We start from the raw sequence: 27,726 nt of genomic DNA, 5'->3' as shown, positions 1-27,726 counted from the left end.
AAAACCTTTCCTGGGTTTCTAAATTCTAGTCAGTATTTTGGCTTTTCTGATCTGCTCCATGTTTCTCAATTTGAACTCCCTGAAGCTTATTCTTCATTGATGCTGTCTGACTCTTGTAAACTTTGCTAAATTCATTTTTCCACAGCTTTTAAGGAACAAAGAGTTAATGTATTTTGTTTTTAGATTCCTGAAAAATAAACTGATTATCAATTATCCATAGATTTTAGTGGTGTTCTTACATATCAGTGTAAGCTGCAGTGAGTTATGTCTATTACAACAGCTATTTCTGAATTTAGTGTTTTATATACAATTCCAACTGTACTAAATCAGAGCTTTAAATTCTTAGGGGAATCTCAAGGCAGAAATAAACTACTTTGTTCTTAGTAAAGAATACGTAGAATTGTCTAGTAATAGTAACCATAATAAAACATTTTACTATTGTATAGATTCAATTATAGTACAAGTTAGGTTAGACCATGTCCCCTGAAACGTAAACAGACAGCAAATTAACAGATTTATAAAGTCATTGTCAATACTGACTCCTTTTAAGAAAATAATTAACAAATAGCTAACAAAAGACAGTAAATCTTTTATTGTGCTACCTAAATGAGAAAAAAATTTGGTTAAGATGAGAAAAACAATTAATTTAAATACTGAAGGAAAAATAAAATAGCTTTCCCAATTTTATTTCCTATTTTATAATTGTGTAGACATATAACAGAAGATTACTACAGGGAAATAGGAGGTGGTGAGTATAATTTATTTTTCCAATTTAATTGGACTTATAACAACAGGTAGAATACTGTAGATACGACACCAAGTCTCTTGCTCTTAGCTGTTGCTATGTGTTTCCGTGCATAGGTGTACTTTAGACTTAGTAGTTCTATCACATATTTCTGTACAAGCTTTCAAAATGATTTAACTGTTAGTAATAAAGACCACTTAAAGTATACTAATGGTATAAGAGCTAACTATGGGCTACGCACTGCTAGACACTCGACATACATTGTTTGCTTACCCTCAACATTCTTGCAAGGCAGTTGCTCATTATGCATATTTCGTCAGTGAGGAAATTGAAACCGACAGAGTAGGAATAACTTGTAAAAGTCACACAGCTGCTGAGTGGTAATGCTGGAACCTGAACTCTGTATGTCAGACTACAAAATCCAGGAACTTAACTACTTCTATAAACTGCCTTAAAGTATGCACTTCTACCCAAAGGAACAGAAGATTCTTTATACACAGCCCTGGTTTGCTAGACGGCATATATGCTCAACGGATAGGGGGTGACATGCGACTAAACACAAATCTCCACTTACAGTTAAACCTGGACCTAACTCACATGAGGTAAGACCAGAATTCATAGGTCTGTTCCATGCTATTCTACAGCTTGTCTCATGATTCCCCCAAACTTGGTCAGGGCTTTCAAAAAATATGATGGCGATATATATACTAGAAGTTCTCTCTTCCTACCCTGATAGGGAATAGCAGTTGATCAATTTATCAAAAATCTTGGAAGAAGTGGGAAGAGACAAAAATGATGTATGTATGAAGCTCTTTAACTTAATATGTAAGTACATTTATTCATCAAACTTTTAATGTAAAGCCAAGACCTTCTTGTTTGCATATCAGTTCCAATTTTTCTTTCTGGCATAAACTGCACTAAAATGTATTCTATTCATTTCATTTAAAATAAAACAAAAACATAGACAACCTAAGTATAGGTGGATTTTTAAAGTGCTTTGTTTTAACCGAATAAATTTGACATGTAACACTGTGTAAGTTTAAGGTGCACAGCATGTTATTTTGATATACTGATATATTGTAATATGCTGATGTAGTGTTATTTATCACATTATGTAATTATAGTATGGGATTATTGTCTATATTCGTTATACTGTGCATTAGATCTCCATGGCTTATTTACTACTCATTATAAGTTTTTACCCTTAAATACTAACAATCTGGGCTTCCCTGATGGCGCAGTGGTTAAGAATCCGCCTGCCAATGCAGGAGACACGGGTTCGAGCCCTGGTCTGGGAAGATCCCACATGCCGCGGAGCAACTACTGAGCCTGTGCTCTAGAGCCCACGAGCCACAACTACTGAAGCCTGCGCGCCTAGAGCACGTGCTCCGCAACAAAAGAAGCCACTGCAATGGGAAGCCTGCGCACCACAACAAAGAGTAGCCCCCGCTCGCCACAACTAGAGAAAGCCCACGCACAGCAAGGAAGACCCAACGCAGCCAATACATACATACATACATACATACATACATATATACATAAATAAATAAAATTTATTTAAAAAAAATACTAACAATCTTATCCCCCATGTAGTGTTTTCACCCTAATTCATTATAGCATTTTTTTTTAGCAAATTACCTTTACTGACGTTTTAATTGATTTTTTCCAAGTTTTTAACATAGTTTTTCTAAGAACAATAACTTTATAAATGCTCTCCTACTTGCATTGGTATTTCATTAGTTAATGTATATATATTTAACTATATTATCATAATAGGACATAAAATGGGAATTTAACTGCCTCTCAGTAAGCACATGCCACTACAGGGATAACAGAAGTACGTGGGTATACCAGAAGGTAGCCTACTGGCCTATAACATCCACCTTGTCCTGGCAACCATCAGTAGTTGTCAAAAAGAGGATGGAGAGCATTAATCCTGCAAGTGGTTAGGTGAAGGTCAGTTAAGAAAGCATCTCCTGTAACTGGTAGAGCTAATCTACCCTGCCTGGGGCATGATTATATGTAGAATGCAGATGAAAACATAAGATTGGACTCAGATGCCTAACTGAACATCTTCAGATGTCACCATGCCTGTAAGGCACCAATTATCAAGATTGAGATTTGGAAATAAAACACAGAGTATAAAATTCTGCCAATCCCCTATGGTGATTAATGAGCGCCAGTGTCCATAATTAAAAGGACAGTGATGACCTAAACAGTGATGGAGTGGGAAATTAAAACATGAATAGATTCCCACAGAGGGAGCTGTTTACACTTTGTCATATTCATTCTCTAAAAGTATACTATTTTTGTGACATTCTACTAGCTATATTCTTAACAATAAACTATTTGAGAAGTAAAGGGTCAAAAGCAATACTACAAACATAAAACAAAGCCATTTCAGACAGATAAATGTTGACCAAAAATATTCCTTTTCAAAATCCAAGGCATAAATAATCTAGGAAATATTAATTAGAATTTAAATTAAATTAAAATTAAGTCTGAATTAGAAGAGGTAGTCCATGGTTCAATGTCACATTGCATAGACAAATCAAATATTGTTTAAAATAATCTAAGCTAAATAGATTAGATATTGACATGTCTAAAAAAACTGTTCATTAAAGCAATGATTTATCCTCAGAATGGGGGAGAGTAGCAAATACTAGGCATCTGGTACAATGAAGAGAATTCCAAAACACAATAGAGAAGACCTAGTGGTGAGAATAAGAAAATAACAGCAAATTTTAATTTCAGTTTTGCCAAGTTAAATCTGACCTTTTTAGGTACTTAAAAATGAGAAACTCTGTCATACCTGCAGTATGTTCCCAACCTTGGGCCTTGGTAAACTGACTTCATATGTTGGGGCAACTTTTCAGTAAGAAGTTCTTAAACCAGGTCAAAATTGGCATGAAGAAAGCTATTTCTTCCTTTTCTAGGCATTACAAGGTCAACAGAGAATCCTAAGAATGAGGGAGGAGAGGAGGAACCTCACTCATTTGTCATACCTACTTCTAGCCTCAGTTTAAAAATGTTTACCATCACAGCTGTGATCAATAAACAAAAGGGTGAGTAGAGCATTCTCAAGATTTCACTTAAAAAAAAACCTCAGTGAGCAAAGGCTCTTAACACTATACGAGGGTTATCTGCTTTGGTCTGCTTGGCTGAAAGTGTTCAAGCTAAGAACATTACTGAAGCCCTATGTAACCTCAATGTTTTACTGATCAACAAATGTGTACTGAACATCTACTATGAATATCTACTATGTACCAGGCATTGCACTCAAGACTGAGGATATAATAATAAAGAGGATAAATACTGTTTCTGCCTTGTAAGGGGATAAGAGATAAATTACACACATACTAACTAATAACAAATTAACAAAGACTGAGCAATTATGATCCGAAACTGCTCAAAGTATTTTACTCATTTAATCCTCACAATAAACCTATGAAGTAGATACTATTATTAGTTGCTTTTTATAGATGAGGAAACTGAGGCACAGAAGAGGTTAAATTACCTGCCCAAGGACACAGAACTAATAAGTGTCAGTCAGGATTCATATCCAATTAGTCTGGCTCCAGAGTCCACAAACTATGTTAGACAGCCTTTATACTAAACTACATTGCTAAATAATTTAAAACTTACAGTGTAATAAATGCTAAGATGGAAAAGCCCACTGTACACTGAATGTATAACTTTACCATAATTCTAAGTTTGCCATCATATCATAATAATACGACAACATATTTATTCATACTTTTTCGGAAGGGGGTTCTTTTAAATTAAACAAAGAAGGGGAAATTATACACTTCTCAGTCATTTCTCTTTGAATATAAAACCAGTTTTCACTGGAAGTAATATAAATTAATAATAAATACTCCGCACATTAATGGCTACTGGATCAACATTACAGAGAGAAGTCAACACCAGTACCCACTGCTCGTAACAGCAAGATGTTTTCTAAATTCAATTATGCTTTAAACCTTCTGCTCTTTAACTACTCTCTGCTCACTTTAAAAACTTAACCTAACAAGTAAAAGTGAAAATAGTTTCCCTTAACATCAAAGGAAAAACTGGAAAAGTAAAAAAGGTACAGAAAGAGAGAAATAGGGTCTTGAAATTGCCAATAAGTGACATCATCATCAATTACTATTATTGAGTACCTACTACCTACTAGAGGCTGGTGTAAGCATTTTACCTGTAAAAACTCACTTAATCCTTACAAACCCTATGGGAGTTGTTATATATCTATTTCACAGATGAGAAAACTGAAACACAGACAGGTTACATAACACATCCAAGATTGCAAAGCTAGTAAGTGGCAGAACCTTAACTACTACACCATGTCACAGGAGTTAATGGAAAACAGTCATCTTGCTTTAGGGATAGCTTCAGCTATGTTAAAATAAAAAATGGGATATTTATTGGGGTAATGATGTTAAATGGACAGAAACTTATTTTAGCTTCAAAAGCTTTGAAGAGTCCTATATGTGACTATATATTATAGACACCAAAAAACAACCAGAACTCTAAAAGTGTATTCGGCTGTGAGTTTCTCATTAGATGCTTCCTTCCCTCAGCTCCACTTCCACCTGTTCTGTTATGTAGCTTTTCCCCCTTTCTCCTCTTTAATGAAATAGAATACAATTGTTTACCTAATGCAGACCACTGCAGCTAAGAGTTTGGACTACAGCTCAGGAAAGCAAAAAGCAGATCACATAGAAACAATAGATTCATGGTCCCATGTGAACCTGTATTCTTGACCTCTAAGTGAATTTGAAAATAGTGACTAAATGTTCCCTAAAACCCTCTCAAACCTCAGCTTCTGTAATAGTTATACCACCGTGGTTCTCCCAACACCTTTCAGACTACTGTTTATTCATATCTGTCTTTTTAACATGGGTTTTTCTCTTTTGGTCCCTTAAGTGGGATATTTCTTAAGGTTTACGTCTTGACTCCCAAGAGTAGGAACTATAGTTAGAGAAAGACCTAAGTTGGAATCCTGATCTCTTACACCTAAATTGCTTAATGGTTAACCTGATTAGGTCTTGTTTTCTTCATCTAAAAGATCATGGCCATGATAATTCAAACTGCTACTGAAAAGCTCAAATGACTTAAAGTGATAATGCCTGGTAAATGCTCATAAAATATTCATTTCCCACCTTTTTCTGTTTATTTGTTCTATTCTCATTAAGAGATTTATTTTACCTATTCTTAGTGTTGTAAGTACTCTCTATGGATATAACTTCCAAATTTATATCCTAAAACCTTACTCTTGTTAAGTGTTGAAACTGCATTGCCACTCTAATATTCTGCTATCACCTTGAACTCCATGTGTCTCATTCTCTCAGAACCAGCTGTCCTAATCTCTCTGTTCCTATTAATAAAGCCATCAATTCCCATTCTTAAAGTCTTGGACTCATCTTGGACAGATCTTCCATATTCCTGGATTCTGTAACTGATCAGTCACCAGTTTGCTTATTCTCAAAATCTTCATCTCTTTGTACCTTTTCCACTGCTACCATCTTAGTTGACCATTGCCCCAAACCAAAGGCCTCCTCGATCCAGTCGCAGTTTTCTCTTCCACATCATCCTTTACGAAACCTCTGTCCACACAAACTGATTTACCATTTGAATGTGTCCTGTACACTCTTGTTTCAAGTTTTAATTCGTCACTTTATCATTTCACTTTCTAATCCACATGATAAATACAACCTTTTCTCTCATTAAAAAAACAAAACAAAACATACTACTCTTTAAAATATTAAAGCACAACTTATCTGGGGAATTTGAGTAAAGTAACTTTCCCATAATTGTCTGGAATGCCCAGGTGATTGCTTTCATACTTTGTTCTGTACGGTTATCCATTCTTCGTTCCTTCTGAATGGCATAACTTCCTTTGGTCACTTATTTCCTTAGACATATTCCTTAGAACACTTATTTGTTGCACATGAGTTTGCAGGAGTTGTGTAAGGGGGCCTGATTTAAGTTTTAGAGATGCTAGGTTAAGCAGTTAAAATAGGTTGCTTTATTTCAGGACTTCTCGCAGTTTTAAGAATGCTAAAACTGTTAGTTCCTCCATCACCGTTCTTCATTTCTGACATGAAGGTATTCCTTTCTCATCCCACTACAGCTTGACCCAGCTCCATACCACTGCTCCCTCTTTTGAACTGAGTAATAAGCCTTTCAGCTTTTACCAGATTCATTTTTCATCCCTGCCTCTTGATTCTCAATCTATTTCTCCAGAGAAACACGTGTCTTTTAATAAAGGATCTTTATTTCTTAAAAAATGATACCCAGGGACTTCCCTGGTGGTGCAGTGGTTGGGAGTCCACCTGCCAGTGAAGGGCACATGGCTTCGAGCCCTGGTCCGGGAAGATCCCACATGCCGTGGAGCAACTAAGCCTGTGTGCCAAACTACTGAGCCTGTGCTCTAGAGCTTGCGCACCACAACTACTGAGCCCGTGTGCCACAACTACTGAAGCCCGTGCACCTAGAGCCCGTGCTCCTCAACAAGAGAAGCCACTGCAATGAGAAGCCCGTGCACCACAGTGAAGAGTAGCCCCCGCTCGCCACAACTAGAGAAAGCCTGTGCACAGCAATGAAGACCCAACGCAGCCAAAAATAAATAAAAATTAAATCTTTAAAAAAAAAAAATGATACCCAGACCAAGAGATCTGAGTAGTATGTCTTAAACTTGGGAATTCGTAAGGATAGGCAGTAGTATGTTGGTGCAAATTTATAGGAGAAAATGTGGCATATTTTCCTGAAAAGTTGAGTTTTACTCAAAGATTTTTTGGGGAAACATTTTTATGATTTAAAAAAAATATAGAACGTAGACTATTTTAAAAGGGGAAATATGAGACTTCCAAGAAATTTCCAGATTTGCTTTTGGATGCCTCTTTAGGCTACATCGCATACCCTTTTGGTATGCATTCAAATTCCTAGGCCCTAAAGGTACTCCCAGGGAAAAGTCCAAGAACTTCTGGACAATGGAGAGGAAGGGTAGAGAATTATTACTTAGAAAATGTTTCCTTTGTGCTAAGTACTATACTAGATATTTCACATATATATTATCTTTCTTAATGCCTACAATGACACTACAAAAGGCATTATTTCATTAATTTTATAAAAGAGAAACTTCAGAGAGGTAAACATGTCCCAAACTGCAGAGCTTACAAAAGTGGTTAGAATGTCTTACTATATAATGTTGGAGTGTAAAGAAGACACATTTATCATGGATATATTATGACTGATGTCCATGAGAAAACAGTAACTAGGAATCACTCTTTTAAAATAATTTATCACCAATATGAGACTTTCAATCTTAATGTAGATCCTGAGAGAAATTAGGCACCTATTTCCTAGTAAAAGCTTATTAGTGGTACTAACAACTTTCCAGATATTCAGAAGTGGTATTAGGATGACAAATTTAAGTTTTAGTTAATGGAAACTAGGGAAGAAACCTAAGCCTTTTATATTTATAAATTTTATATATTATTTCTTCACTAGCACATTTCCCCCCAAATGAAAGCAATGCCTACTTTGAACTAAGATTTTACCCAGTTATCTGTTATATGAAAAATATTGTAAAGACACTAAAGGATTTCAGAAAGTAAACCTGAAGATGTCAAACTATTTTGAAATTGAGAGGTTAAACTTTAGTCTGAAGCATGAGGTTTAATTTCTTCACAGAATGCTGCCAGTTAAATCTGCAACTTGAATCCCTAGATACTGAAATAAACTGGATGGCTCTTTAAGAAAACCTAGGATATGATATACAGATTCACCAAATCAACTTAACGGCAGAATCTCTCAAAACAGGAAGCTTCACTAGTGGATTTTAAATTAGACAATTTACAAACAAATATACTTACATACAACCTTTTAGGAATACATACGTTAGGCCAGGACCCAAACATTAAAAAAAAAAAAAATCACAGGATGTGCCAAGAAAGATTACTTTAAAATGAATAAATCTGATATTAAAAATACTATCCTTATTAAAAATATCCAAATCAGGGACTTCCTGGTGGTGCAGTGGTTAAGAATCCACCTGCCAATGTAGGGGATATGGGTTCGAGCCCTGCTCCGGGAAGATCCCACATGCCGTGTAGCAACTAAGCCTGTGCGCCACAACCACTAAGCCTGCGCTCTAGAGCCCGAGAGCCACAACTACTGAACCCATGTGCTGCAACTACTGAAGCCCATGCACCTAGAGCCCATGCTCTGCAACAAGAGAAGCCACCACGATGAGAAGCCCACGCACCGCAACGAAGAGTAGCCCCTGCTCGCTGCAACTGGAGAAAGCCCGTGCACAGCAGCGAAGACCCAATGCAGACAAAATAAAAATCCAAATCAGTCTTTGTTACTATTAATAAGAATTATAGTTTCAGAGATAATGGAATACAAAATCCTTTGTATACTTATGAGGATAGATTAGTCAAAAAGGAGTGTTAACTTACAATGTACACAGTTATTAAATACACATAAATTTTAAAATTCATATTTTCTTGCATGGCAATGGTTAAAACGTTGAATCGATTTATTTAATCTATTAATTATAGGCTTTCAAGTAAAAGTAAAATATTACTACTAATGACAGAAATGACAGTAAGTATAAGTGATTAGTACTTTCATTATCCTTTAATATATTAATTCTCCCTATTTAAAGGTTTCTTAAACATTGCGCAAAGTCATATGTATAGCTCTATAGGGGAAAATATCAAAAACGGAAGAAGGAATACAAATCAAAATATAGTAATGGCAAACACTAGTAATTTACAACTAAATTTATAGTAATTTAATCTAAATTATGTCCCTGAAGTCTATCTACTCTGAACATGTATTTAAGAAGAACAATTTAAGAAGGTAAATAACTACAAGAATAAGCCCAGATGAAATGCCTTTTTCTTTTGTGAGGTGGCTGAAGATCAGTCTAAATATTCTAATTTTGAAAAATCAAGTTCCTACTTTTAGTACATTTCTAAGTTACCATGGTTAGCTGAAGAACTAAAAAGAAAGAATAATTAAAAGCCAGAAAATGGACAGAGTCTTTTGAGAAAATGTAATCTATAAATTCAATTTCTTTTAAATTGATAATTACCAAATGGTCTAAAAATACAAGTAAGAATGGTAAATCTCTAATTCACCTTTCTCACCTGGGAAAACAGACAATATAAATCAACATAACTAGCAAATAATGTTAAGTTAAAAAAAAGTCCTTAAACTATGCAAGAACATCCATTTGCAAGCACTCCAGTTAATGAAAAAAGAAATATTTGATGTATTAAGGAAATATGCTTACAAAATTCTGGTTTTCCATACTGTTATTTTTTTTAATGTATTTTACTTATAAGGATATTGCAATAGGAAGTAGAAATCTATTCTGGAATCACAATCTAACAAAAAAAGCAATCTGACCTTCACATTTCATTAAAACACTGAGTTAAACAGCATTCTTTACAATGAAATATTATTTTAAAAAGTATAACACTTTAAAAGATTCATATATACACACACACAAGTAAACAAACACAATTAAAAATTAAATAAATGTACCTAATGACATTTCTTAATGGCTTCCCTGAAAAATAAGTGTAAAATTCTCTTAGGTGGCGTTTGCTTTTCTACAAAGCTCAAAGTAGGCCTCATAGCTCAGAAATCCATGTAATATACAAATACTCTACTCATACTCACAGGCTTTAGTTTTTCTTCCTCATTAGTCAATACTATATAGTCTTGTCTCCTGAAAACCGGAAAGGCTTCTTTTTATTCACCGGTCGTGCTGTTACCAGAGCTGACACGTCAGTAACGATCCACACTTTAATCTTCCCCAGCCAGCAATTCACACTGCTCAGAACTTACTGTGTGTTACAGGTGATACTTCTTATAGCAGATGCTGGTAATGGTCCCAAAGCACAAGTGATGCTCCCAAAGGACCTTAGAACCCCTAACAACATCACCTGCTCCTTTCTGTATCCAGAGATGCAATGTGGTATTTGTTTTGAACAGCTAATGATTTCAAGAAAGATTACACAGACGAGTTCTTTTCATTAGCCTGCTTGACATGAGCTTATCCTTTCAGAATACTGCAGCAAATATAGATTGTAAGATTCCCTTAGGAAAAAAGAAATATTTATACAATTTTCCTCTGTGGCGCAGTTTAGTTTACCCTTCTGTTAGAGCAAAATGCTGGAAGAACTGGTTCTTGGGTTTCTAACGGCGCAGCGTTAACATAGTGAATGATTCACGGATGTTCTTAACATTCAGGAGTAACACGGAAGGCTAGCAATGCAGCCCAGGTCCAGAGCTGATGAATGGTGCAGTGCTGCTGTTGTCATAGCAACCGAAGGGAAAAAAGCAGCACCATATAAGGAGCTGTGACATGGATTCTGGGAACAATTTATATTAAAAAGCTGTAAGCTCCTTATGCCTTAAAGCTATAAACTCCTTTCTTACTGATTTCTCCTCAGATTTTACTCTTCTGAATTCCTAAACCAGAACTATGTGTATATTGCAAAAAAAAAAAGTAAATAAGACACTAACAAAAAACTGCATATTGAGGTTTCTGAAAAGATTAATAATACTTTAGCAAGCTAATATGTGCCTGTAATATCATCACAGTTTATTGGGTTAAATGGTAAAATTAGACAGTGAGAAATAAGGAACTGTCTAAAATGTGAGACAGCAGAAAATTTATTTTTAAATAGAGATGTTAAAAACTTGATTAAATGCCTTTCATTCAGATGGATCATCAGATAGACCAAAACTGCAGAACCATCAATTGACTAATATAATAGCAATGGTTTCAATTTCAAAAAGAGGTATACTACCTCCTATATTCCTTACAGATGCAGAAAGGTACAAAAGACACTAACTGCCCTGAAAATGCTCACAGCCTTCACGTGTGATCAAGGAAATTCTTTGTGTCAGTCGCTGGTGAGAAAGGGTTACTAGCCCACTCCATGCTTCTGATGAACTTTCCCTTCAGGGCCTGGAGAACTTTTCTCCTGTCATAGCTTCTCCTCACCTCCCTGGAATCCAGAAGAGTCCCTTCTCTTTCACTGGACAGCAGAATAGCTTCAAAAAAGAACCATGGGAGAAGGGGGAGCTAGGGAAAGTGTCAATGCATGGATTTAGCAGTGGTAACGGCACTCCCTCTGCAGTATTGTAGACATGGTTCTGAACTGACTTGAGAAAAAAATCTTTCACTAGGCTTCTGAAGCATGGTTCACTGGTACTATTCATCTATTTAGATAGGGCAATTCTATATGGAATTGTTCTATATTAATCAGTGTGGGTTTCTTTCCCATCACCACATATTTAATGAAATGTTCACAAACAAAGGAAAGCAAAACAATTAGGTAATTTTTTAATTATATTGTTCTCTTATGTGGGCAGCATTACCACTGTAATAATAATTCTGGTATAATTATATATTTGTTAGTCATAGATTTATGTTGCATTACTCTCCCTAAATGATGATAACCTCAGTAAAATGTGAATAAAAAGGACTGCAATGTAGTAGGAATGACATGCACTTGGCTAGACTTTTGATTGTAGGTGTGATAATGGCTCAGTTGCTTACTAGACATACCCTGGGTAAGTCACTTAACTCCAACCCTCAAATTCTTCATAAGTAAAGTATGGGTAATAACATATTTTCTACTTTCTTCCTAAAGCTACTGTGGAAATAAAATAAAATAATGTAATGCAAAGGCTTGAAATTCTAAAAATCTATGTCATCTTATTTAAAAATACCTAATTAAGCAAAATAGCAAAGATGAAAAGGAAAAAGGGATTTCAATAGAACTGAATAGACATGGAAAATAGCCTAAAAGAGTAAATATTTTTTCAGGCTAGTTTTATGTTTGACTGAATATTTGGTGTCAACATATTGCACCATTTTAGAATTATAGTAAACAGAGATTCTGTGGACTAGTGTTAAAGGAGTATTTAAGATAATCATGTAAAAGTAATTTTACTGCCCCAACATGACTTATAAACATCTTTAGAAAATGATAACTTGGAGATACAGAAGTATAAGCAATTTCTATAGAACGGTAATACTAAAGATCATGCAAAGAAACTTGTTTCAAATGATCTTCAATTACTTTTTCTCTCACCTAGCTAGAAAACTGTAAGGCAAACCTAAAAATGAGCATTTACATTAGATTTGAAAATTCTATGGACAGCACACCTCTGTTCTGTTTCCCTGATAGTCTAATCTATCTAGTTTTTTTTTTTTTCATCAAATATTTTCTTGCCCCAATGGTTATTTTTCAGGGAAATTCTCTTTGTGTCTTCTAGAATACCAAAAACTCAATACTTCAGGAAAAAGAGGGCAAATTCCCTTCTCCCCCAAATCAAGTTGAGCTGATCCATGCATTAGATGGATTCCAGAATAATTCTGGAAAAAATGCAAACTTGGACAACAAATCATTTTTCCACTGGCTTTCATTTTAATGTTGCTTATGCTCTGTAGGAGCTGACTGAGATGAGGACGTGGTTAAGATACTTTAAAAGACAAAGCACATAGGTTTGGTTTGGTTTTTGTTTTTTTAAAAATTGGATTTAACTTAAGGTAAGGGTAGAAAGAGATTTAAGAGACTAAGCTATTCCCCTGACTACTAATTTTTAACTCCCTTATGATTAATTTAGGTAAGTCATTCTAAACCTTACACAGAGTTTTATATTCTTTTTATTCTTTTCCCAATCTTCTCCCTTTATAAGCTTTCTCTAAGGAGTAATCATCAGTGTTAAACTCTATAGTGCTTAAAGGTAGGGTAATACTTATGAAGAGGTGAATATATGAAATCTCTATTGGCACAGAAGTAAGAAAGTATCCATCCTACTTATTATAGCAATTCAAGCTTTGGCCAAATTTCTAATTTTGGTTTCTTCCTTTCCCAGGAATGGCTACTGTTCCAGATCAGGACTTCAACTTCCAAGAGAAGAGTGATGACTAACCGAGAAGAGAAAGAAATATATTCTTAAAAATCATATAATGTGGTCTCTACACATGAGCCAACTATTCATCTGGTGGTCAGTAAAAGAGTTTAAAAAACTGGCAGGGTTGGACATATTGAAAAGCAGTATTTCTGTTTAATGAATGCTGTGAATTATCTTCTTAAGGGATTTCAGAGGATAATTTTTATTATATACAGTTTTTACTTGATATGTTGACTTTATTACCTAAGCCCTGAATAAAATTTCCTCAAATGTGTGTGATGCTATCTCTACATTACAATCCCAATAGTTGAAAAAGATCATTAGCTGGCAGGTGGCTCTTTCAGAATGTTTTTATGGATAAGTAGAACATAAAAGGGCATATGAGTTACAAGACATACATATTGATTACCTTTCTCTCACTTTACTTAGTTCACTAAATAAATCTTCAATTTATGAAACTCACTAAATGATATAGATGTACATATGACTTAAAAAAAGTCGCTTTCAGAAGCCAGAAATATAGACTTTAACTAGAAAAGGAGGAAAAATGTGGACTAACCAACTCTAGCATGTATCAGAACACTGCTCATTATGTTGTCTAAACAAAACAGATCACTCAGATACATAGGTGATTCTCAAATGGCCATATTTCTTCCTTTTTTTAAATGCAGCCAATGACATGAAAGAATGAATGATAATGGGATAACAGAAAATGTCCTTTGGAACACTCTGCCCTCTGGTGTTTAAAATGTTCATCAAAGAGGGAGTATTCTGTCATGCCGTGAATTTATTACTCTTACAAGCTGAATACATCATTTAGGGCACATAATATTCTATAATGAGAAATAAAACATGGGTTAGCATTATAATAAGCACTGTTATAATGTGAGTATATATTCTATGCTAAGCTTTATATAATCCCATACTATAATTTACTTCCTGTTTGGAGAGTCACTAAGAGGATTTCCTTTGAATCATGGATATTTACTTATTTGCCTTTATGATGCTTTGTGACTGAAGAGTATTACTGATGACCAACGTTATTTAGTACCTACATTCAATATCTGACACTTTTTGAACTGCTCATATTCCATAGCAAGTGGGTAGATAAGTAGGGAAAACAGGGACAATTAACTTTAAAAATGGACTTCCTAGGAACTGTGCCAGAAAATCATGGTGAGTTTTCTGGGGAAATCACAAAGGAAGGATCGACAATGAAGAATTTTTTTTCTATAAACTTCACTGCCATCTTTAAAAGTGATATTCAACTCTTAGAAACACCACACACTAGCTCAAAAGGTTATCAGAGATTATCAACCAAGTACTTGCCAACTTTTTCACCTGTTAGGATTCCTTTTATTATTTCCTCCCATATAGACTTAAATTTTAAAAGGTTTTATCTGTTCAAAAATTTTATTTATTAATTTAAACAGAGATATAATAAACAATTAAATGGAGTTTCAAATAAATATAAGTTGATCACAGAAAGGCGATATAATTTCATCCAAAACAAAATAAGCTAGCCTGTATAATTTTATGACAAGTAAATGTGTATTTTCTTTTAGGCTCTTTCAAATATTGAGAATTACATCCAGGGTGTAGTGTCGAATGTAACAGAGCTTCATGGTAGTAACTGTCAAATCATACTTAAATGTTTGACACAGTAATGTTAGGAACATAGAGAAACTCTATACAAACATTTCTGTATTCCTCTCAGCCCTAAGGCATTATTTTTCCTACTATACATATTATAGAGGAAAGAGAAGCTCAAAAAGTATTCATCTGTCCAGACATACAGCTTACAAATGAATGAGTGTGGAATTTTAACCTGGTTCTCTGTCCAAGTGGAAAGGCTGGGCTCTTGACCAGTATGGCACTATTGGTTCTTTTGGGCCTAGAGTTCTGAGCCTTAACTCTGCCACATTATAGATATATCAGTATCATTCTTCCATAAAGATCTGCTGACAACAAAACATTGCTTTATGATGGGTTCTCATTGTTAAACATTTTCCTTAATATTAACCACTTGTCCCCCCCTGGAACTGTGCCTGCTGTCTGTCCCAAGATTCCCTTGGATTAACAGGTTTCACCCTTTTCCTGTTCACACCACCAGTTACATACTGCTGATCACCCTAATGTTTAGGGTCTGTTTAGACCTCCTCTTAGTGATTGTTACCAGATTGTACCTTACTAAGTAGCCTTGAACAATGATAATAATAATATTATAATACAGATTAGAAAACATGCTCAGAGGACTGAAGTGTCTTGACCAAGGTCATACAGCTAATAAGTGGCAGAGTAAGGGCTTGAACCCTGCATAACAAGTATAACTGCCTCCAAAGTTTGCCGTGGTTAACAACAACCTGCCTCCAAGCAAGAGACATAGAACAATTACTCCCTTTTTTTGCTTTAATCTTCTCCATTAATTACATTTAAACTAAAAAGGGTGGAATAAACATTGTTAAGTCACTGAAGTCCAAGTTATGAGTTTAAAAACATACTTGAAATCCAGGCCCACACAATTTACACTTGAGTTCTAAAAGAACATGAAGGCAGGAACATGAAACTACTAATAGCATTCTCTGTAAACCCACGTAAGAAATTAGGAGGGCTACAGGACTAGAAAGTGGGAAAATATGCATTTCAAATAGTTTATAAAAAACCTTCATAAAAGGTAAAATGTTCACTAAGATTCAATAAAGGGTCACAAAGAAAAGTAATTCCGAAATAATCTCGTGTCCATTTTGATATAGTTACTAGACTAGAAGATAAAGGAAATAACATAGACCTAGGACCATCTCGATACTGGACAGGTCTTTTTTTTTTTTTTTCAAAGCCATTCTTTTTATTTTATTTATTTATTTATTTTTTAACATCTTTATTGGAGTATAATTGCTTTACAATGGTGTGTTAGTTTCTGCTTTATAACAAAGTGAATCAGTTATACATACACATATGTTCCCATATCTCTTGCCTCTTGCGTCTCCCTCCCTCCCACCCTCCTTATCCCACCCCTCTAGGTGGTCACAAACCACCGAGCTGATCTCCCTGTGCTATGCGGCTGCTTCCCACTAGCTATCTATTTTACGTTTGGTAGTGTATATATGTCCATGCCACTCTCTCACTTTGCTGGACAGGTCTTAATGAAGTCTCTTAAGCTAGAGAAAGCAGATATGAAAATGGCTTTCCAGGATATAAAGGACTGCCATGTGGAAGAGGAGGTTCATTTATGTCATAAATAAACAGAACTTGAACTAGCAGGTGGGAACAATAGAGGATATTTGCATATGTGTAAATAGAAAATTGATGGTTAAAACTATTCAACAAAATAGGCTAAGTACAAAGTAGAAAGCTTGCCATCACTGAAATTTTTCACATAGAAGCCACTGACTATCCACTTAAGATTGCCATGAAAATTAAATCTGCTCACTACGTAAAGCATTTCATACCGTCTAGAACAGAGAAACAGCTCAATATACATTATCTATTATTACTATTAGTATTATTATTACCTAAAAGTTTAATAAAACTTGCCTGTAAAATCATCTGGACCTGCTGAGTCTTAGGGTTCTTTGATTTCTATGGTTACTGGGCTAGTCATATTTTTAAGTTTACTCGAGTCAATTTTACAGTTTGTTTTCTTCCATTAATCTAGTTTTTATGTTGTTCTGCTATAAGCCTGTATACTATATTCTGTTACAGTAAAGAACATTATTATCAGCAGCTATTTCATTCCTTGTTCTATGTATCTTATATGTTAACTTTCCTCTCTCCTCTTTTCCTCTTTGGTGGAAAAGCATACCTGTCAAAGATTGTTCTACTCTCTTAATCTTTTCAGTGAACTTGTTTGTGGCTTCACTGATCAAGAATTTTTATTTTGTTTTTTAGTTTTACTCATTTTTGCTTTTAAGTTTTTGATTACTTGTTTTATGTTTACTTCTTCTTCTTCTATCTCCTTGAGTTAAATAGTAAATTTACTTTCGGTACTTCTTGTTTTCTAATAAAAGCACTCGAACATACATACACCATATATATATGCACACTGGAAAAAAAGAAATCAATTAGTATATGATAAACACTAAGGTGAGGGTACATCTGGTTCCTCCAGGGCAACTGTGATAGAGGTAGTTGTGTTGTTCCTTTAGGATTGTAGGGTGGTGGAGTTTCTGGCTGCAGTCAGGCCTTCCTGGAGATTCTGAAAGCTATCATAACACTTCACTAAATGTCTTTCTGTTTAGACTAGCCAAGGCAACTCAGTTTTCTACAACTGAGATCTTAACCAAACAACTACTAAGATAGAAAAAGAAAGTAGGGGATCAGCTCATTTGCTTACCAGTTAAATTCTACATCAAAGAAAAGAACACCTCTCAGGAATTTTTTTTTTTTTTAAAACACAGATGAAGGCTAAAAATAAGTTTCACGGGAAAATTATAAAAACATCTTGTTGGGAATTACCCTCGTTTGCACTATATGCTATAGCTTTCCTAGGAAGACACTATTTTCTTCTAGAAAATATTAGTCTTCAAATAAAAAAGAATACATTGTAGGAGGTAATGACCATTTAGAGAGATACAAGGAAATGGGAAACTGAGTACAAGTTTATAAAGAACAACTTCTCGTAGGTAGGTACTGATAAGAGTTCTGTTGAAAAATACTATCATGGTTTCTTACAATCTTGCATATACTTGGCTAAGTCAACTCAGACCCTAAAATGTGAGTATTTGACTCCAGAGGTTCCTGGGCACTGCTGATCCTCACCAGAGGATTCTGGCTCTTTCTCCGTTAAGGGACACTTTGGCATTTTTTTTCAACCTTTACCCAGTAGTGGTTGAATAGAGGTAGGAAGACAGAACTACTGTATTTCAGTGGAATATACACAGCAACACTATAGTTGTCTTAAATAATCCCACTATAAATACCACAATGGTATAAACAATGCTTTTACTCTGTATGAGTGACTTCCATTTAAATATGAAAAAAAATAGTAGAAGAGAAAATTATTTGCTCTATACAAACTCTTGAGTTCCTATAAAAATCTAAAAAGAGCAGATTTAATTATGTTGCAAATTCAGCGCATGCAAACATCAAATAAAGAACTCTTTATTTGATAATGTATGTTGCCATTTAGGTGTTCAAAATATACATAATGACAAAGACTCTCTCCTTAACTAAAATTTAGTCAGGCTGCTCTGAGCCCCCTACCTATCTATCTATCTATCTATCTATCTATCTATCTATCTATCTACCTACCTACCTACCTACCTACCTATCTACACAATTTTTAAAAGTTACACTCCACTTACAGTTATTACAAAATATTGGCTCTATTCCCCATGTTGTACAGTACATCCTTGTAGCCTATCTTACACCCAGCTTAGACCAGTTGTATCAAGAATCCTGCAAAGTCAGTTCAGCAAGAACCCCCCACACTTGATATCTAATTCCCTGGTTTGCCTTCAGCAAGAATTCCCCTACCCTTGATGTCTCCACTTAGTAATTTTCCATCCACTGCCACCCTTGCCATCTTCCTCCCTGGTTATAAATCCCTAGCTGTATTTACTCTTATCCTACAGTAGCATGAGTACACTAAGATAAATCAAACTGTGAAGACTAACATGATCTCTAGGCTCTTTATATTTCCAAACTGGCTTTTCAATAATTTTCTCAAGACTATATTTCCACTTTATCCAAGATATAAAATGAAAACTAACATTTATCATAACTAATAAGAACCTGCTGTATAAAAAATAAATTAAATTAAAAAAAAAGAAAAGTAACATTTATCAATGTTTATTACATGCTAGGTTGTATGTTTAAGAAATCTTATTTAATCTTCATAGCAACCCTGTATTTTTTCTAATAAAATTTACTAAAGTACACCTTGAATTCCAGTGTTTCTAACAATTGTAAGATAATTATTCTTATGTGAAGAACATATCATAAGTACACTACAATATATCAGACTATGTAGACTATGTATAGACTCTTTTTAATGCCAAAATAGCTGTAAGCAATTTTTCCAGGATGTCTCAGAAACAAGTCAATGATTCCATTTTATTAATAACGTATTTTAAAATAATATTTTGGCCTTAGCTAGCATCTAAAATAACTAGGCTGCAGCATGATCAGACTGGTTATTGTAACTTATTTACCATCTAAATTGGATTGCCACTTGGTCATTACAATCTACTGGTAGCAAATACTTTAAAAATCAGGCCAAAAAATCTTTTCTCAGAGGCTAATACTAATTAGTATTCCCAGATACTAATCCTTTTGATATCAGTATTTTAAGGTTACTCCTCAGAACAGGAGAGGGACTTACTTAAGGCTATTAAATAAATTACTTGAAGGTCATCCTCCAAAGGCTCAGAATTCATATTTGACAGCTGACAGAAAGTCACCCAAATCTATTTTAAAATTATAATAATGACCGTTGCTAACATTTATTGGACTACTTATTCTATGCCAGACGCTGTTTTATGAGCTTTTACACAAACGAACTCATCCAATTCTCTTATAGTCCTATGAGGTAAATACTATTATTATTCTTATTTTAGAAACAAGGAAACTGAAGTATAGAGACTAAGCAACTTTACACAAGCTGACACAATTAGAAAAGGGCAGTCAGGGTCCATTTCGTTATATTGCCTCATGAGATACACTGGGTTTTACACATAAAAATACAAACATGATAGAAGGATATACAACAAAATTCATGTCATTCTCCTCCTGCTTTTGAGTTAGAGCTATCGTATCTCCACTCCACCACCAAATGAACACAAGTGTGATGTGTGTATGTTTGCATATCATTTTAAAACACAAGTGCATTACTATTATTGATATTTAGATTTTCATTTTTTTACTACATAAACAATATTATATATACATACACATACACACATATACATTTCAAATTTGTTCAAATTTATTTATAAAATACAATGTTAGCAATAAAATTGTTGTGTAAAAGATTATGTGCATTACAATTTTGATACATATTTCAAACTGTTCTACAAAAAGGCGTACTGGAACTTCCCTGGTAGCACAGTGGTTAAGAATCCACCTCCCAATGCAGGGGACATGGGTTCGATCCCTGGTCTGGAAAGATCCCACATGCCATGGAGCAACTAAGCCCATGGCCACAACTACTGAGCCTGCGCTCTAGAGCCCGCGAGCCACAACTACTGAAGCCTGCACGCCACAACTACTGAAGCCCGCGTGCCTAGAGCCCGTGCTCCACAACAAGAGAAGCCACCACAATGAGAAGCCTGCGCACTGCAACGAAGCGTAGCCCCCGCTCGGCACAACTGGAGAAAGCCCGCACACAGCAACCCAACGCAGCCATAAATAAACAAATAAATAAATAAATTTTTAAAAACTTTAATAAAAAAAGGGTGTACCAATTTACAGCCCGACTAACAGTATGAATACTCAAAATTTAACTTTTACTAAACCTACAGTGTACATAGTAGGCAGACAGTGTAAATTCACTAAGTGTTGAATGAGTGAACTACTGGCACTCCCAATTATCTATATTTTAAGAAGTATGCTGAGGGGCTTTATGATATTATGAACAAAAGCATCTGGAAAAGGTCACTGAGTAAGAATCCAGAGAACGGGGGCAATCCCATGACCACGGTTACTGGGGCCAATGGTATGTCTCTGCACACTCTCTTCCACGCCTCCCCCAGTGCAGAGCAACATCCACTGAGCAAGTGAACCTTGAGGCTTGACTAACCTCTAGGTCTTCTAGTTTCCCTATATTGGCTTAAACCATTTGGCTATGTTACTTTTTTTAACAAAAAAGTCTTAAGCGATATACCAGATGCCTTGGGTGAGTTGGTTAAGTTCTCTAAACCTCAATTTTTTCATTGGTAAAATGAGACACATTTAGGGTTTAAAGGCCTAGGTATTAATCTTGGCTCTGACCGTTTCCTAGTTGTATCATTTTGAGCAAGACATTTTACCTCTCTAAGATTTAATTTATTCATGTGTAAAATTGAGATACATGTGAAGAATACGTGAGTTTACATGTGTATGTCAACACAACAGGCACTCAAATGAGAATTATTATCGTTATTACTATTACTCATTAAAAAGTATAATTTTTAAAACGTGTAAAGTTTTAAAGTTCCAAATTGGTGTCTAATGCTAAAAGAAATTTTTAAAAACTTCTCACCAAATTTAACAATTTTGTTAACAATAACAGCGAACACTTTCTGAGCATTTATTATTTGCCAAACACAGTTTTAATCAAGTATTAAGCAATGTGATAACCATCAATGGGTTATAGACCTGACTATCCATGAGGTAGGAGGTATTGTTAACCCCATTTTGCAGATGAAGAAACAGAAGCAGGCAGTAGTAAAGTGACTTTCTCAGAGCTGGGATACAAACTCAAGCAGTATGACCACAGAGCCTGTTTCTCTCTTGATCACTTTTATGGTAACTTGTTTTTGTACAGGACAGAGCTATATATATTCTAAATATACATAGTTAATATATATATAATTAGTTTTCAAGCTTCAAATTACATGTCTTTATTCTTGAGCAAACCTTTCCCCATTCTCACTCCCTCGAGACTAAAGAGAAGTCAAAGTATTTGGAAATGGATCTTCACATACACCTGTGTGTATAAGACAAATATGTTGAGAGTACAAAGGTTATGTAATAATAGGAAAAGGTTGCTCCATTATGTTTTACAAGATAAAACAAAAAAAAAGATTGTCTTTTCAACCTCTACTAACTTGTTAGAAGTTAAAGATCTATTAAAGATCAGGAAAACACACCCAAGGTTAATGGGATACTCCAGACCCCCATACTCTATCTACTCTTAGCACGTTTGCCACCAAGATCTGATTAAAAGCTAAATCAGATCATATTACATCCCATTCCAGCTCTGCTTAAAATCCCACAGAGTACGTTCCTTACCATGATTCTAAAAACTCTGGCTTCTGCCTACCTCTTCAATTATTTCATACTCCCCTCCCCTCTGACTTATTTTGCTGACAACACACCTGTCTTCTTTCTAATCCTTGAACATGCCAACGTTGCTTTCTGCTTTAGGACTTTTGTTCCCCCTGTTCCCTCTGCCTGGAAGGCTCTGATCCCAGATCTTCCCATGGCTGGCTTCTTTTTGTTATTCAGACCTCAGTTCAAATATCTCCTTCTCTGACTCTCCTTGATCACTTCATAGAAAGAACCTACCTCTAACCCCAGTCTTTCTCACCTTCACAGTACTCGTTACTATCTAAAATTATTTATTTATTAGTTATATGTTTATTATCAGTCTCCCTCCCAACTGGAATATAAATACCTTGAAGGCAGGAGCCTCAACTGTCTTTTCCTCTACTCTATTTACTGTATCTATAGCAGTGCCTGGCATATAGTAGGTCCTGAACAAATATTTGTTTAATGATTAAGTGAAAAGCACAGAAGAATAATGAGCAAACTACCCTGACCATAGCAGAGACAGGGGACTAAATATTAGAAAGTCAGAAAGAAAACAGAAGAAAATAACTATTCTGGCCCTACTTATTCAGTTTGGTTGTAATATGAATACAAGAAGGATAAGGTAGTTGGAAGTTTAAATGAATGGAAATGCATAAATTAGGAAGTGTAGCCCTAATGGCCATATTAAATTAATGTATTTTGTTAAGAACCATTCTCTGAAGGACATTTCCTTATGGTCAGTTAATCTTTTCCCATACAAAGTTCTTTTTACTTATTTATAACAAAATATAATTAGGAAAGGAAAGATAACTGATGAATAATCTACTAAATAATATTTTTAATTTAAATTTCAAAGTAATTTCATTCCAGGTTAAACCAGAAAATTCTTATCATCTAATTCACTTGGCAGAAAATTGGCCACAGAAAAATTTTCATGGCATCCTCTTTCAGGAGACAGATTTCTTTCATTCAGATATTTAAAAATGCATTCTCAAACTTCAAATTCTTAGGCCTCTGACAACCTCTTCGGTAAATAAAATTATTTGAGAGGATGATTATACTTCGAGCACTGTAAAATTAAAACTGAATAGTTCATACCTGTAATTAACCAAGTGTACTTCCTATTACTGCTTCCCTGTACTATCTCTGTGACATCAGGCATGTTGTTGACATATGTATTTATCTTTTAGGTCATCTAAAGGTTGTCTATTTAAGTTAAAGTTCAAACTGGGATAGGCTAATGGGATAGGAAAGTGCTATCTCTAAAACCTCAGGCAATTCAGCTAACTTCTATAAGGAAACTGAATTTTTCTTACTATTTCTTCCAATATGTGTAGTAAAATGAAGCACATCACTTGACAGCCATCAGATTTGATTATTTGTATTTTCAGTAATCAATAATACCTTAAACTGTAAGAAAAAGCAGGGATTTCTAAGCATTGAAATTTTTATTCAAGCCCAATCACATAAAACTTACCCTGTTTTCAGATAACAGAAGGAATAAGTATTTTAGTAAAATGTTATTAAGTTACTTTACTGATTTTTACCTAATGACCCAAGAATCAAAGTAGACTTTGACTCAGTCATTTGAAGATGCCTAAAAAAAACAATAAAAAATATAAGAGGCATAACTTATGCTTTGTGCAGGTTGTAAAGAAGCATAAGTTATGCTCTGTGGAACTACAGAATAAAGAAATACTATTATTTTAATGAAAATTATAAACATTGTAAAAGTTTCATTCAAAATAGATGGAAGAGTCTGAAAAATCTCATTTCCCCCTCTATCATCTTATTTTCTTTTGAATTGTCATTCAATAATCAACACTACTGTCTAACTCAATGTCAGACACATAGGAGGAAGTCAATATAGCCTTTGGGAATGACTTCATTTCTTGCCTCCATACACTCATAATCCATTCAATACCAGTCAACTTATTGATGTTGATATAAACTAATAATGTTAAAAGAAACCGGACAAAGTGATCCAGGTGTACATATTTTCGCACATAAGTATCATTTAATATATTAAAATTTCTTCCCTGAAAAAGCTTTAAGGGATAAAAGTTCATTTAATCAAGACACAGTTTCATACCTAACAACTTGATCTGACTGCACAATACATACTGTGAGATCATATTAAAGTCAATCCACAACTTATGAATTATAGTAAATATCCTAACAAGTTGGAGTACTGTACCATGGAGAGGTAAATATCTAGATCAGCTTTTAAAAATAGTTATGAAATATACAAATCAGGATTTCAAACGGATGTACCTTTGCTAAACTATGAAGCTTTTATTATTCTAAAATTACAATATCTCCATTTGGTAATCTGACATGAACAAGCTGATAAATGCAATCAGAACAACAGTATATTCTGGCAAAACTGAAAACTTCCTGAAAGCCTAGAAAAATATGTCCACAACAGATGGATCATTTAGGAAATAAATACAACAATCTGTCAAATGGAGCACTATTCTAATTCCCTAAACTAAAATCAGTAGGAGCTCCACTCTCCAAGAGTCTGTGACATTAGTAAGGCCAAAGAGGAAAAACCTAGAGATGCACATAAACATATCTGATATGACCTAGAGTGCCATACTGTTAGGTTTCCTGTTAAATATACTAAATTTAGGTAAAGTCCTTACCAGTTAACTTCTTCACAGGTTGGAGCCGAACACTGATAGACTGATGTGTGAGTAAGGGGGAGGATGGAAGAGAGCGAGACATGCCCTCCATAATCCGAATGTGCTGCATACCTTCACTCACTGGAAGTGGTGGGACGGCGTAGTCTGGCTCAAAAGCACAGTCGCTTTCTGTGGAGATGCCACCTGTTGTTACACAGAAGAGAATGGGAGAAAAGAGCTGGTGAGAAAATATTCTTCTACTAAAATTCTTCTCTATTAAAATTTATCTTTTTGGATGACTCAGCACAGTGTACACTGACATTGATTTTTCACTGTGAAAAGAAAATAAGGAATTCCCAACACACAGATTCATGTCTACATAACTGGGTACTTAACTTCAAGTCCAGCACTAGGAAACTGAACATGAATAAGACAGGATTCCTCCTTGTAAGGGGCTCACTGTCTCATGAAAAATGTAGTCATAATAAAAAATGATTACAGTACAATGCAACAAGTGTTACGATTACAGCAATGGTCTTCAATTGTCCCTGAGAAGACAAACATGAAAGAAGATATCCCCCTGCTTGACAATCCAATCTGTGCAATTCCTAGTAGGATTACTGTAACTCTATTTCTTATTCTCTTTCTCCAAGAATGTACATGAAAATATAAATGGGTAAGACTAACATTTATATGCTGATTTTTGAATCTGCTCAAACATTTAAAAAAAGAGTAAATGATATGCTGTTTACTTCCACTTACATACTGTTGACTTCTAATTCTGGTAATGGCAGATTAAATACTTCAGACCAACTTTTCCCTAAGAAAACTACAACTATATACATTTTAAAAATCTTCCTGAAGGCACTGGAGAGTTAATAGCATGATGAAGAATTACAAGGAGAAGACTGAGACCTGGCATTTGGGGCCATTTTTTACTTTGTGGCATCTGAAAGGCTAAGAAGCCATTGACAGTTTTACAGAGCTGGGAAGACAAGTACTGGAATGGCTGGAGAACCAAGCTGCGAAGGGGGAGCTGGTAAAACTCCAACACTTTTGTTTGGAACCCCAAAGGGCTACATTCCAGGAGTGAGTATAAACCAAAACTAGGGACCTTCCCGGTGGCGCAGTGGTTAAGAATCTGCCTGCCAATGCAGGGAACATGGGTTCGAGCCCTGGTCCGGGAAGATCCCACATGCCACGGAGCAACTAAGCCCATGTGCCACAACTACTGAGTCTGCGCTCTAGAGCCCACGTGCCATGACTACAGAGCCTGCACGCCACAACTACTGAAGCCCACACACCCTAGAGCCTATGCTCTGCAACAAGAGAAGCCACCGCAGTGAGAAGCCTGTGCACCACAACAAAGAGTAGCCCCCGCTCTCTGCAACTAGAGAAAGCCCACATGCAGCAAGAAAGACCCAACGCAGCCAAAAATAAATTAATTTATTTATTAAAAAAAAAAACTAGACTGGCCTTTACAGGACTGAAGCTCAGCTCCAAATGTCTACCACAAAATTTAATTAAGGCAATCTTGGATTGCTAGTCCCTGCCAAAAACAAACATAAATCTTCTTAGAAGAAGATAACATCATCATAGATCTCAAAATACTTCCACAATCTTTCATATACAATATCTGGTCCTTAACTAACAATAACAAAGAGAGAACATGAAAAAAGCAAATCAGAAAGACCATGCAAAATAAATAGTCTCAGAGGGAATACAGACTATGGAACAATAAGACACAGAATTTAAAGTAGTATGCTTAACACCAAAAAGATTAAAATACTTAGGAATGAATTTAACCAAGGAGGTGAAAGATCTATACATTGAGAACTATAAGACACTGGTGAAGAAACTGAAGACACAAATAAATGGAAAGATATCCTGTATTCATGGACTGTAAGAATTAATATCGTTAAAATGTCCATACTACCCAAAGTAATCTACAGATCCAATGTAATCCCTATCAAAATTCCAATGGCATTTTTTCACAGAAATAGAAAAAGCAACTCTAAAATTTGCATGGATCCACAAAAGATTCTGAATAGCTAACGTAATCAAGTAATCTTGAGCAAGAAGAACAAAACTGGAGGCATAACACACTTCCTAATTTCAAATTATATTACAAAGCAGTAGGAAAACAATTTGGTACTAGCACAAAAACAGACACATAGATCAATGGAACAGAATAGAGAACCCAGAAATAAACCCATGCATATACGGTCAACTAATCTTTGACAAGGGCACCAAGAATATACAATGGGGAAAGGATAGTCTCTTCAATAAATAGCATTGGAAAAACTGAATATCCACATGCAAAAGAATGAAACTGGATCCTTATCCTACACCATATACAAAAATCAACTGAAAATGGGTTAAAACTTAAACCTAAGACCTGAAACCATAAAGTTCTTAGCAGAAAACACAGGGGGAAAAGTCCATGAA

The 27,726-nt window shown here is 35.1% G+C and overlaps 1 protein-coding gene across 9 annotated transcripts in view; it reads right to left on the bottom strand.

The window, feature by feature from the left end:
- TANC2 (tetratricopeptide repeat, ankyrin repeat and coiled-coil containing 2) overlaps nucleotides 1-27,726 on the bottom strand; it is a 360,962-nt gene that overhangs the window by 218,073 nt on the left and 115,163 nt on the right. For 4 of the 9 annotated variants that reach the window (XM_057535654.1, XM_057535645.1, XM_057535646.1 and 1 more), the window contains exon 4: nucleotides 25,300-25,482. In XM_057535654.1, coding sequence (XP_057391637.1) covers nucleotides 25,300-25,482 — 183 coding nt within the window. Of the gene's footprint in view, nucleotides 1-10,444; nucleotides 10,949-25,299; nucleotides 25,483-27,726 lie in introns of those variants that run through there. The other 5 variants (XM_057535648.1, XM_057535649.1, XM_057535650.1 and 2 more) reach the window with 3 other exon arrangements.

The sequence above is a fragment of the Balaenoptera acutorostrata genome, chromosome 20 (assembly GCF_949987535.1).
Source record: "Balaenoptera acutorostrata chromosome 20, mBalAcu1.1, whole genome shotgun sequence".
Classification (NCBI taxonomy): domain Eukaryota; kingdom Metazoa; phylum Chordata; class Mammalia; order Artiodactyla; family Balaenopteridae; genus Balaenoptera; species Balaenoptera acutorostrata.
This window is presented reverse-complemented; position numbering and strand designations above follow the sequence as displayed.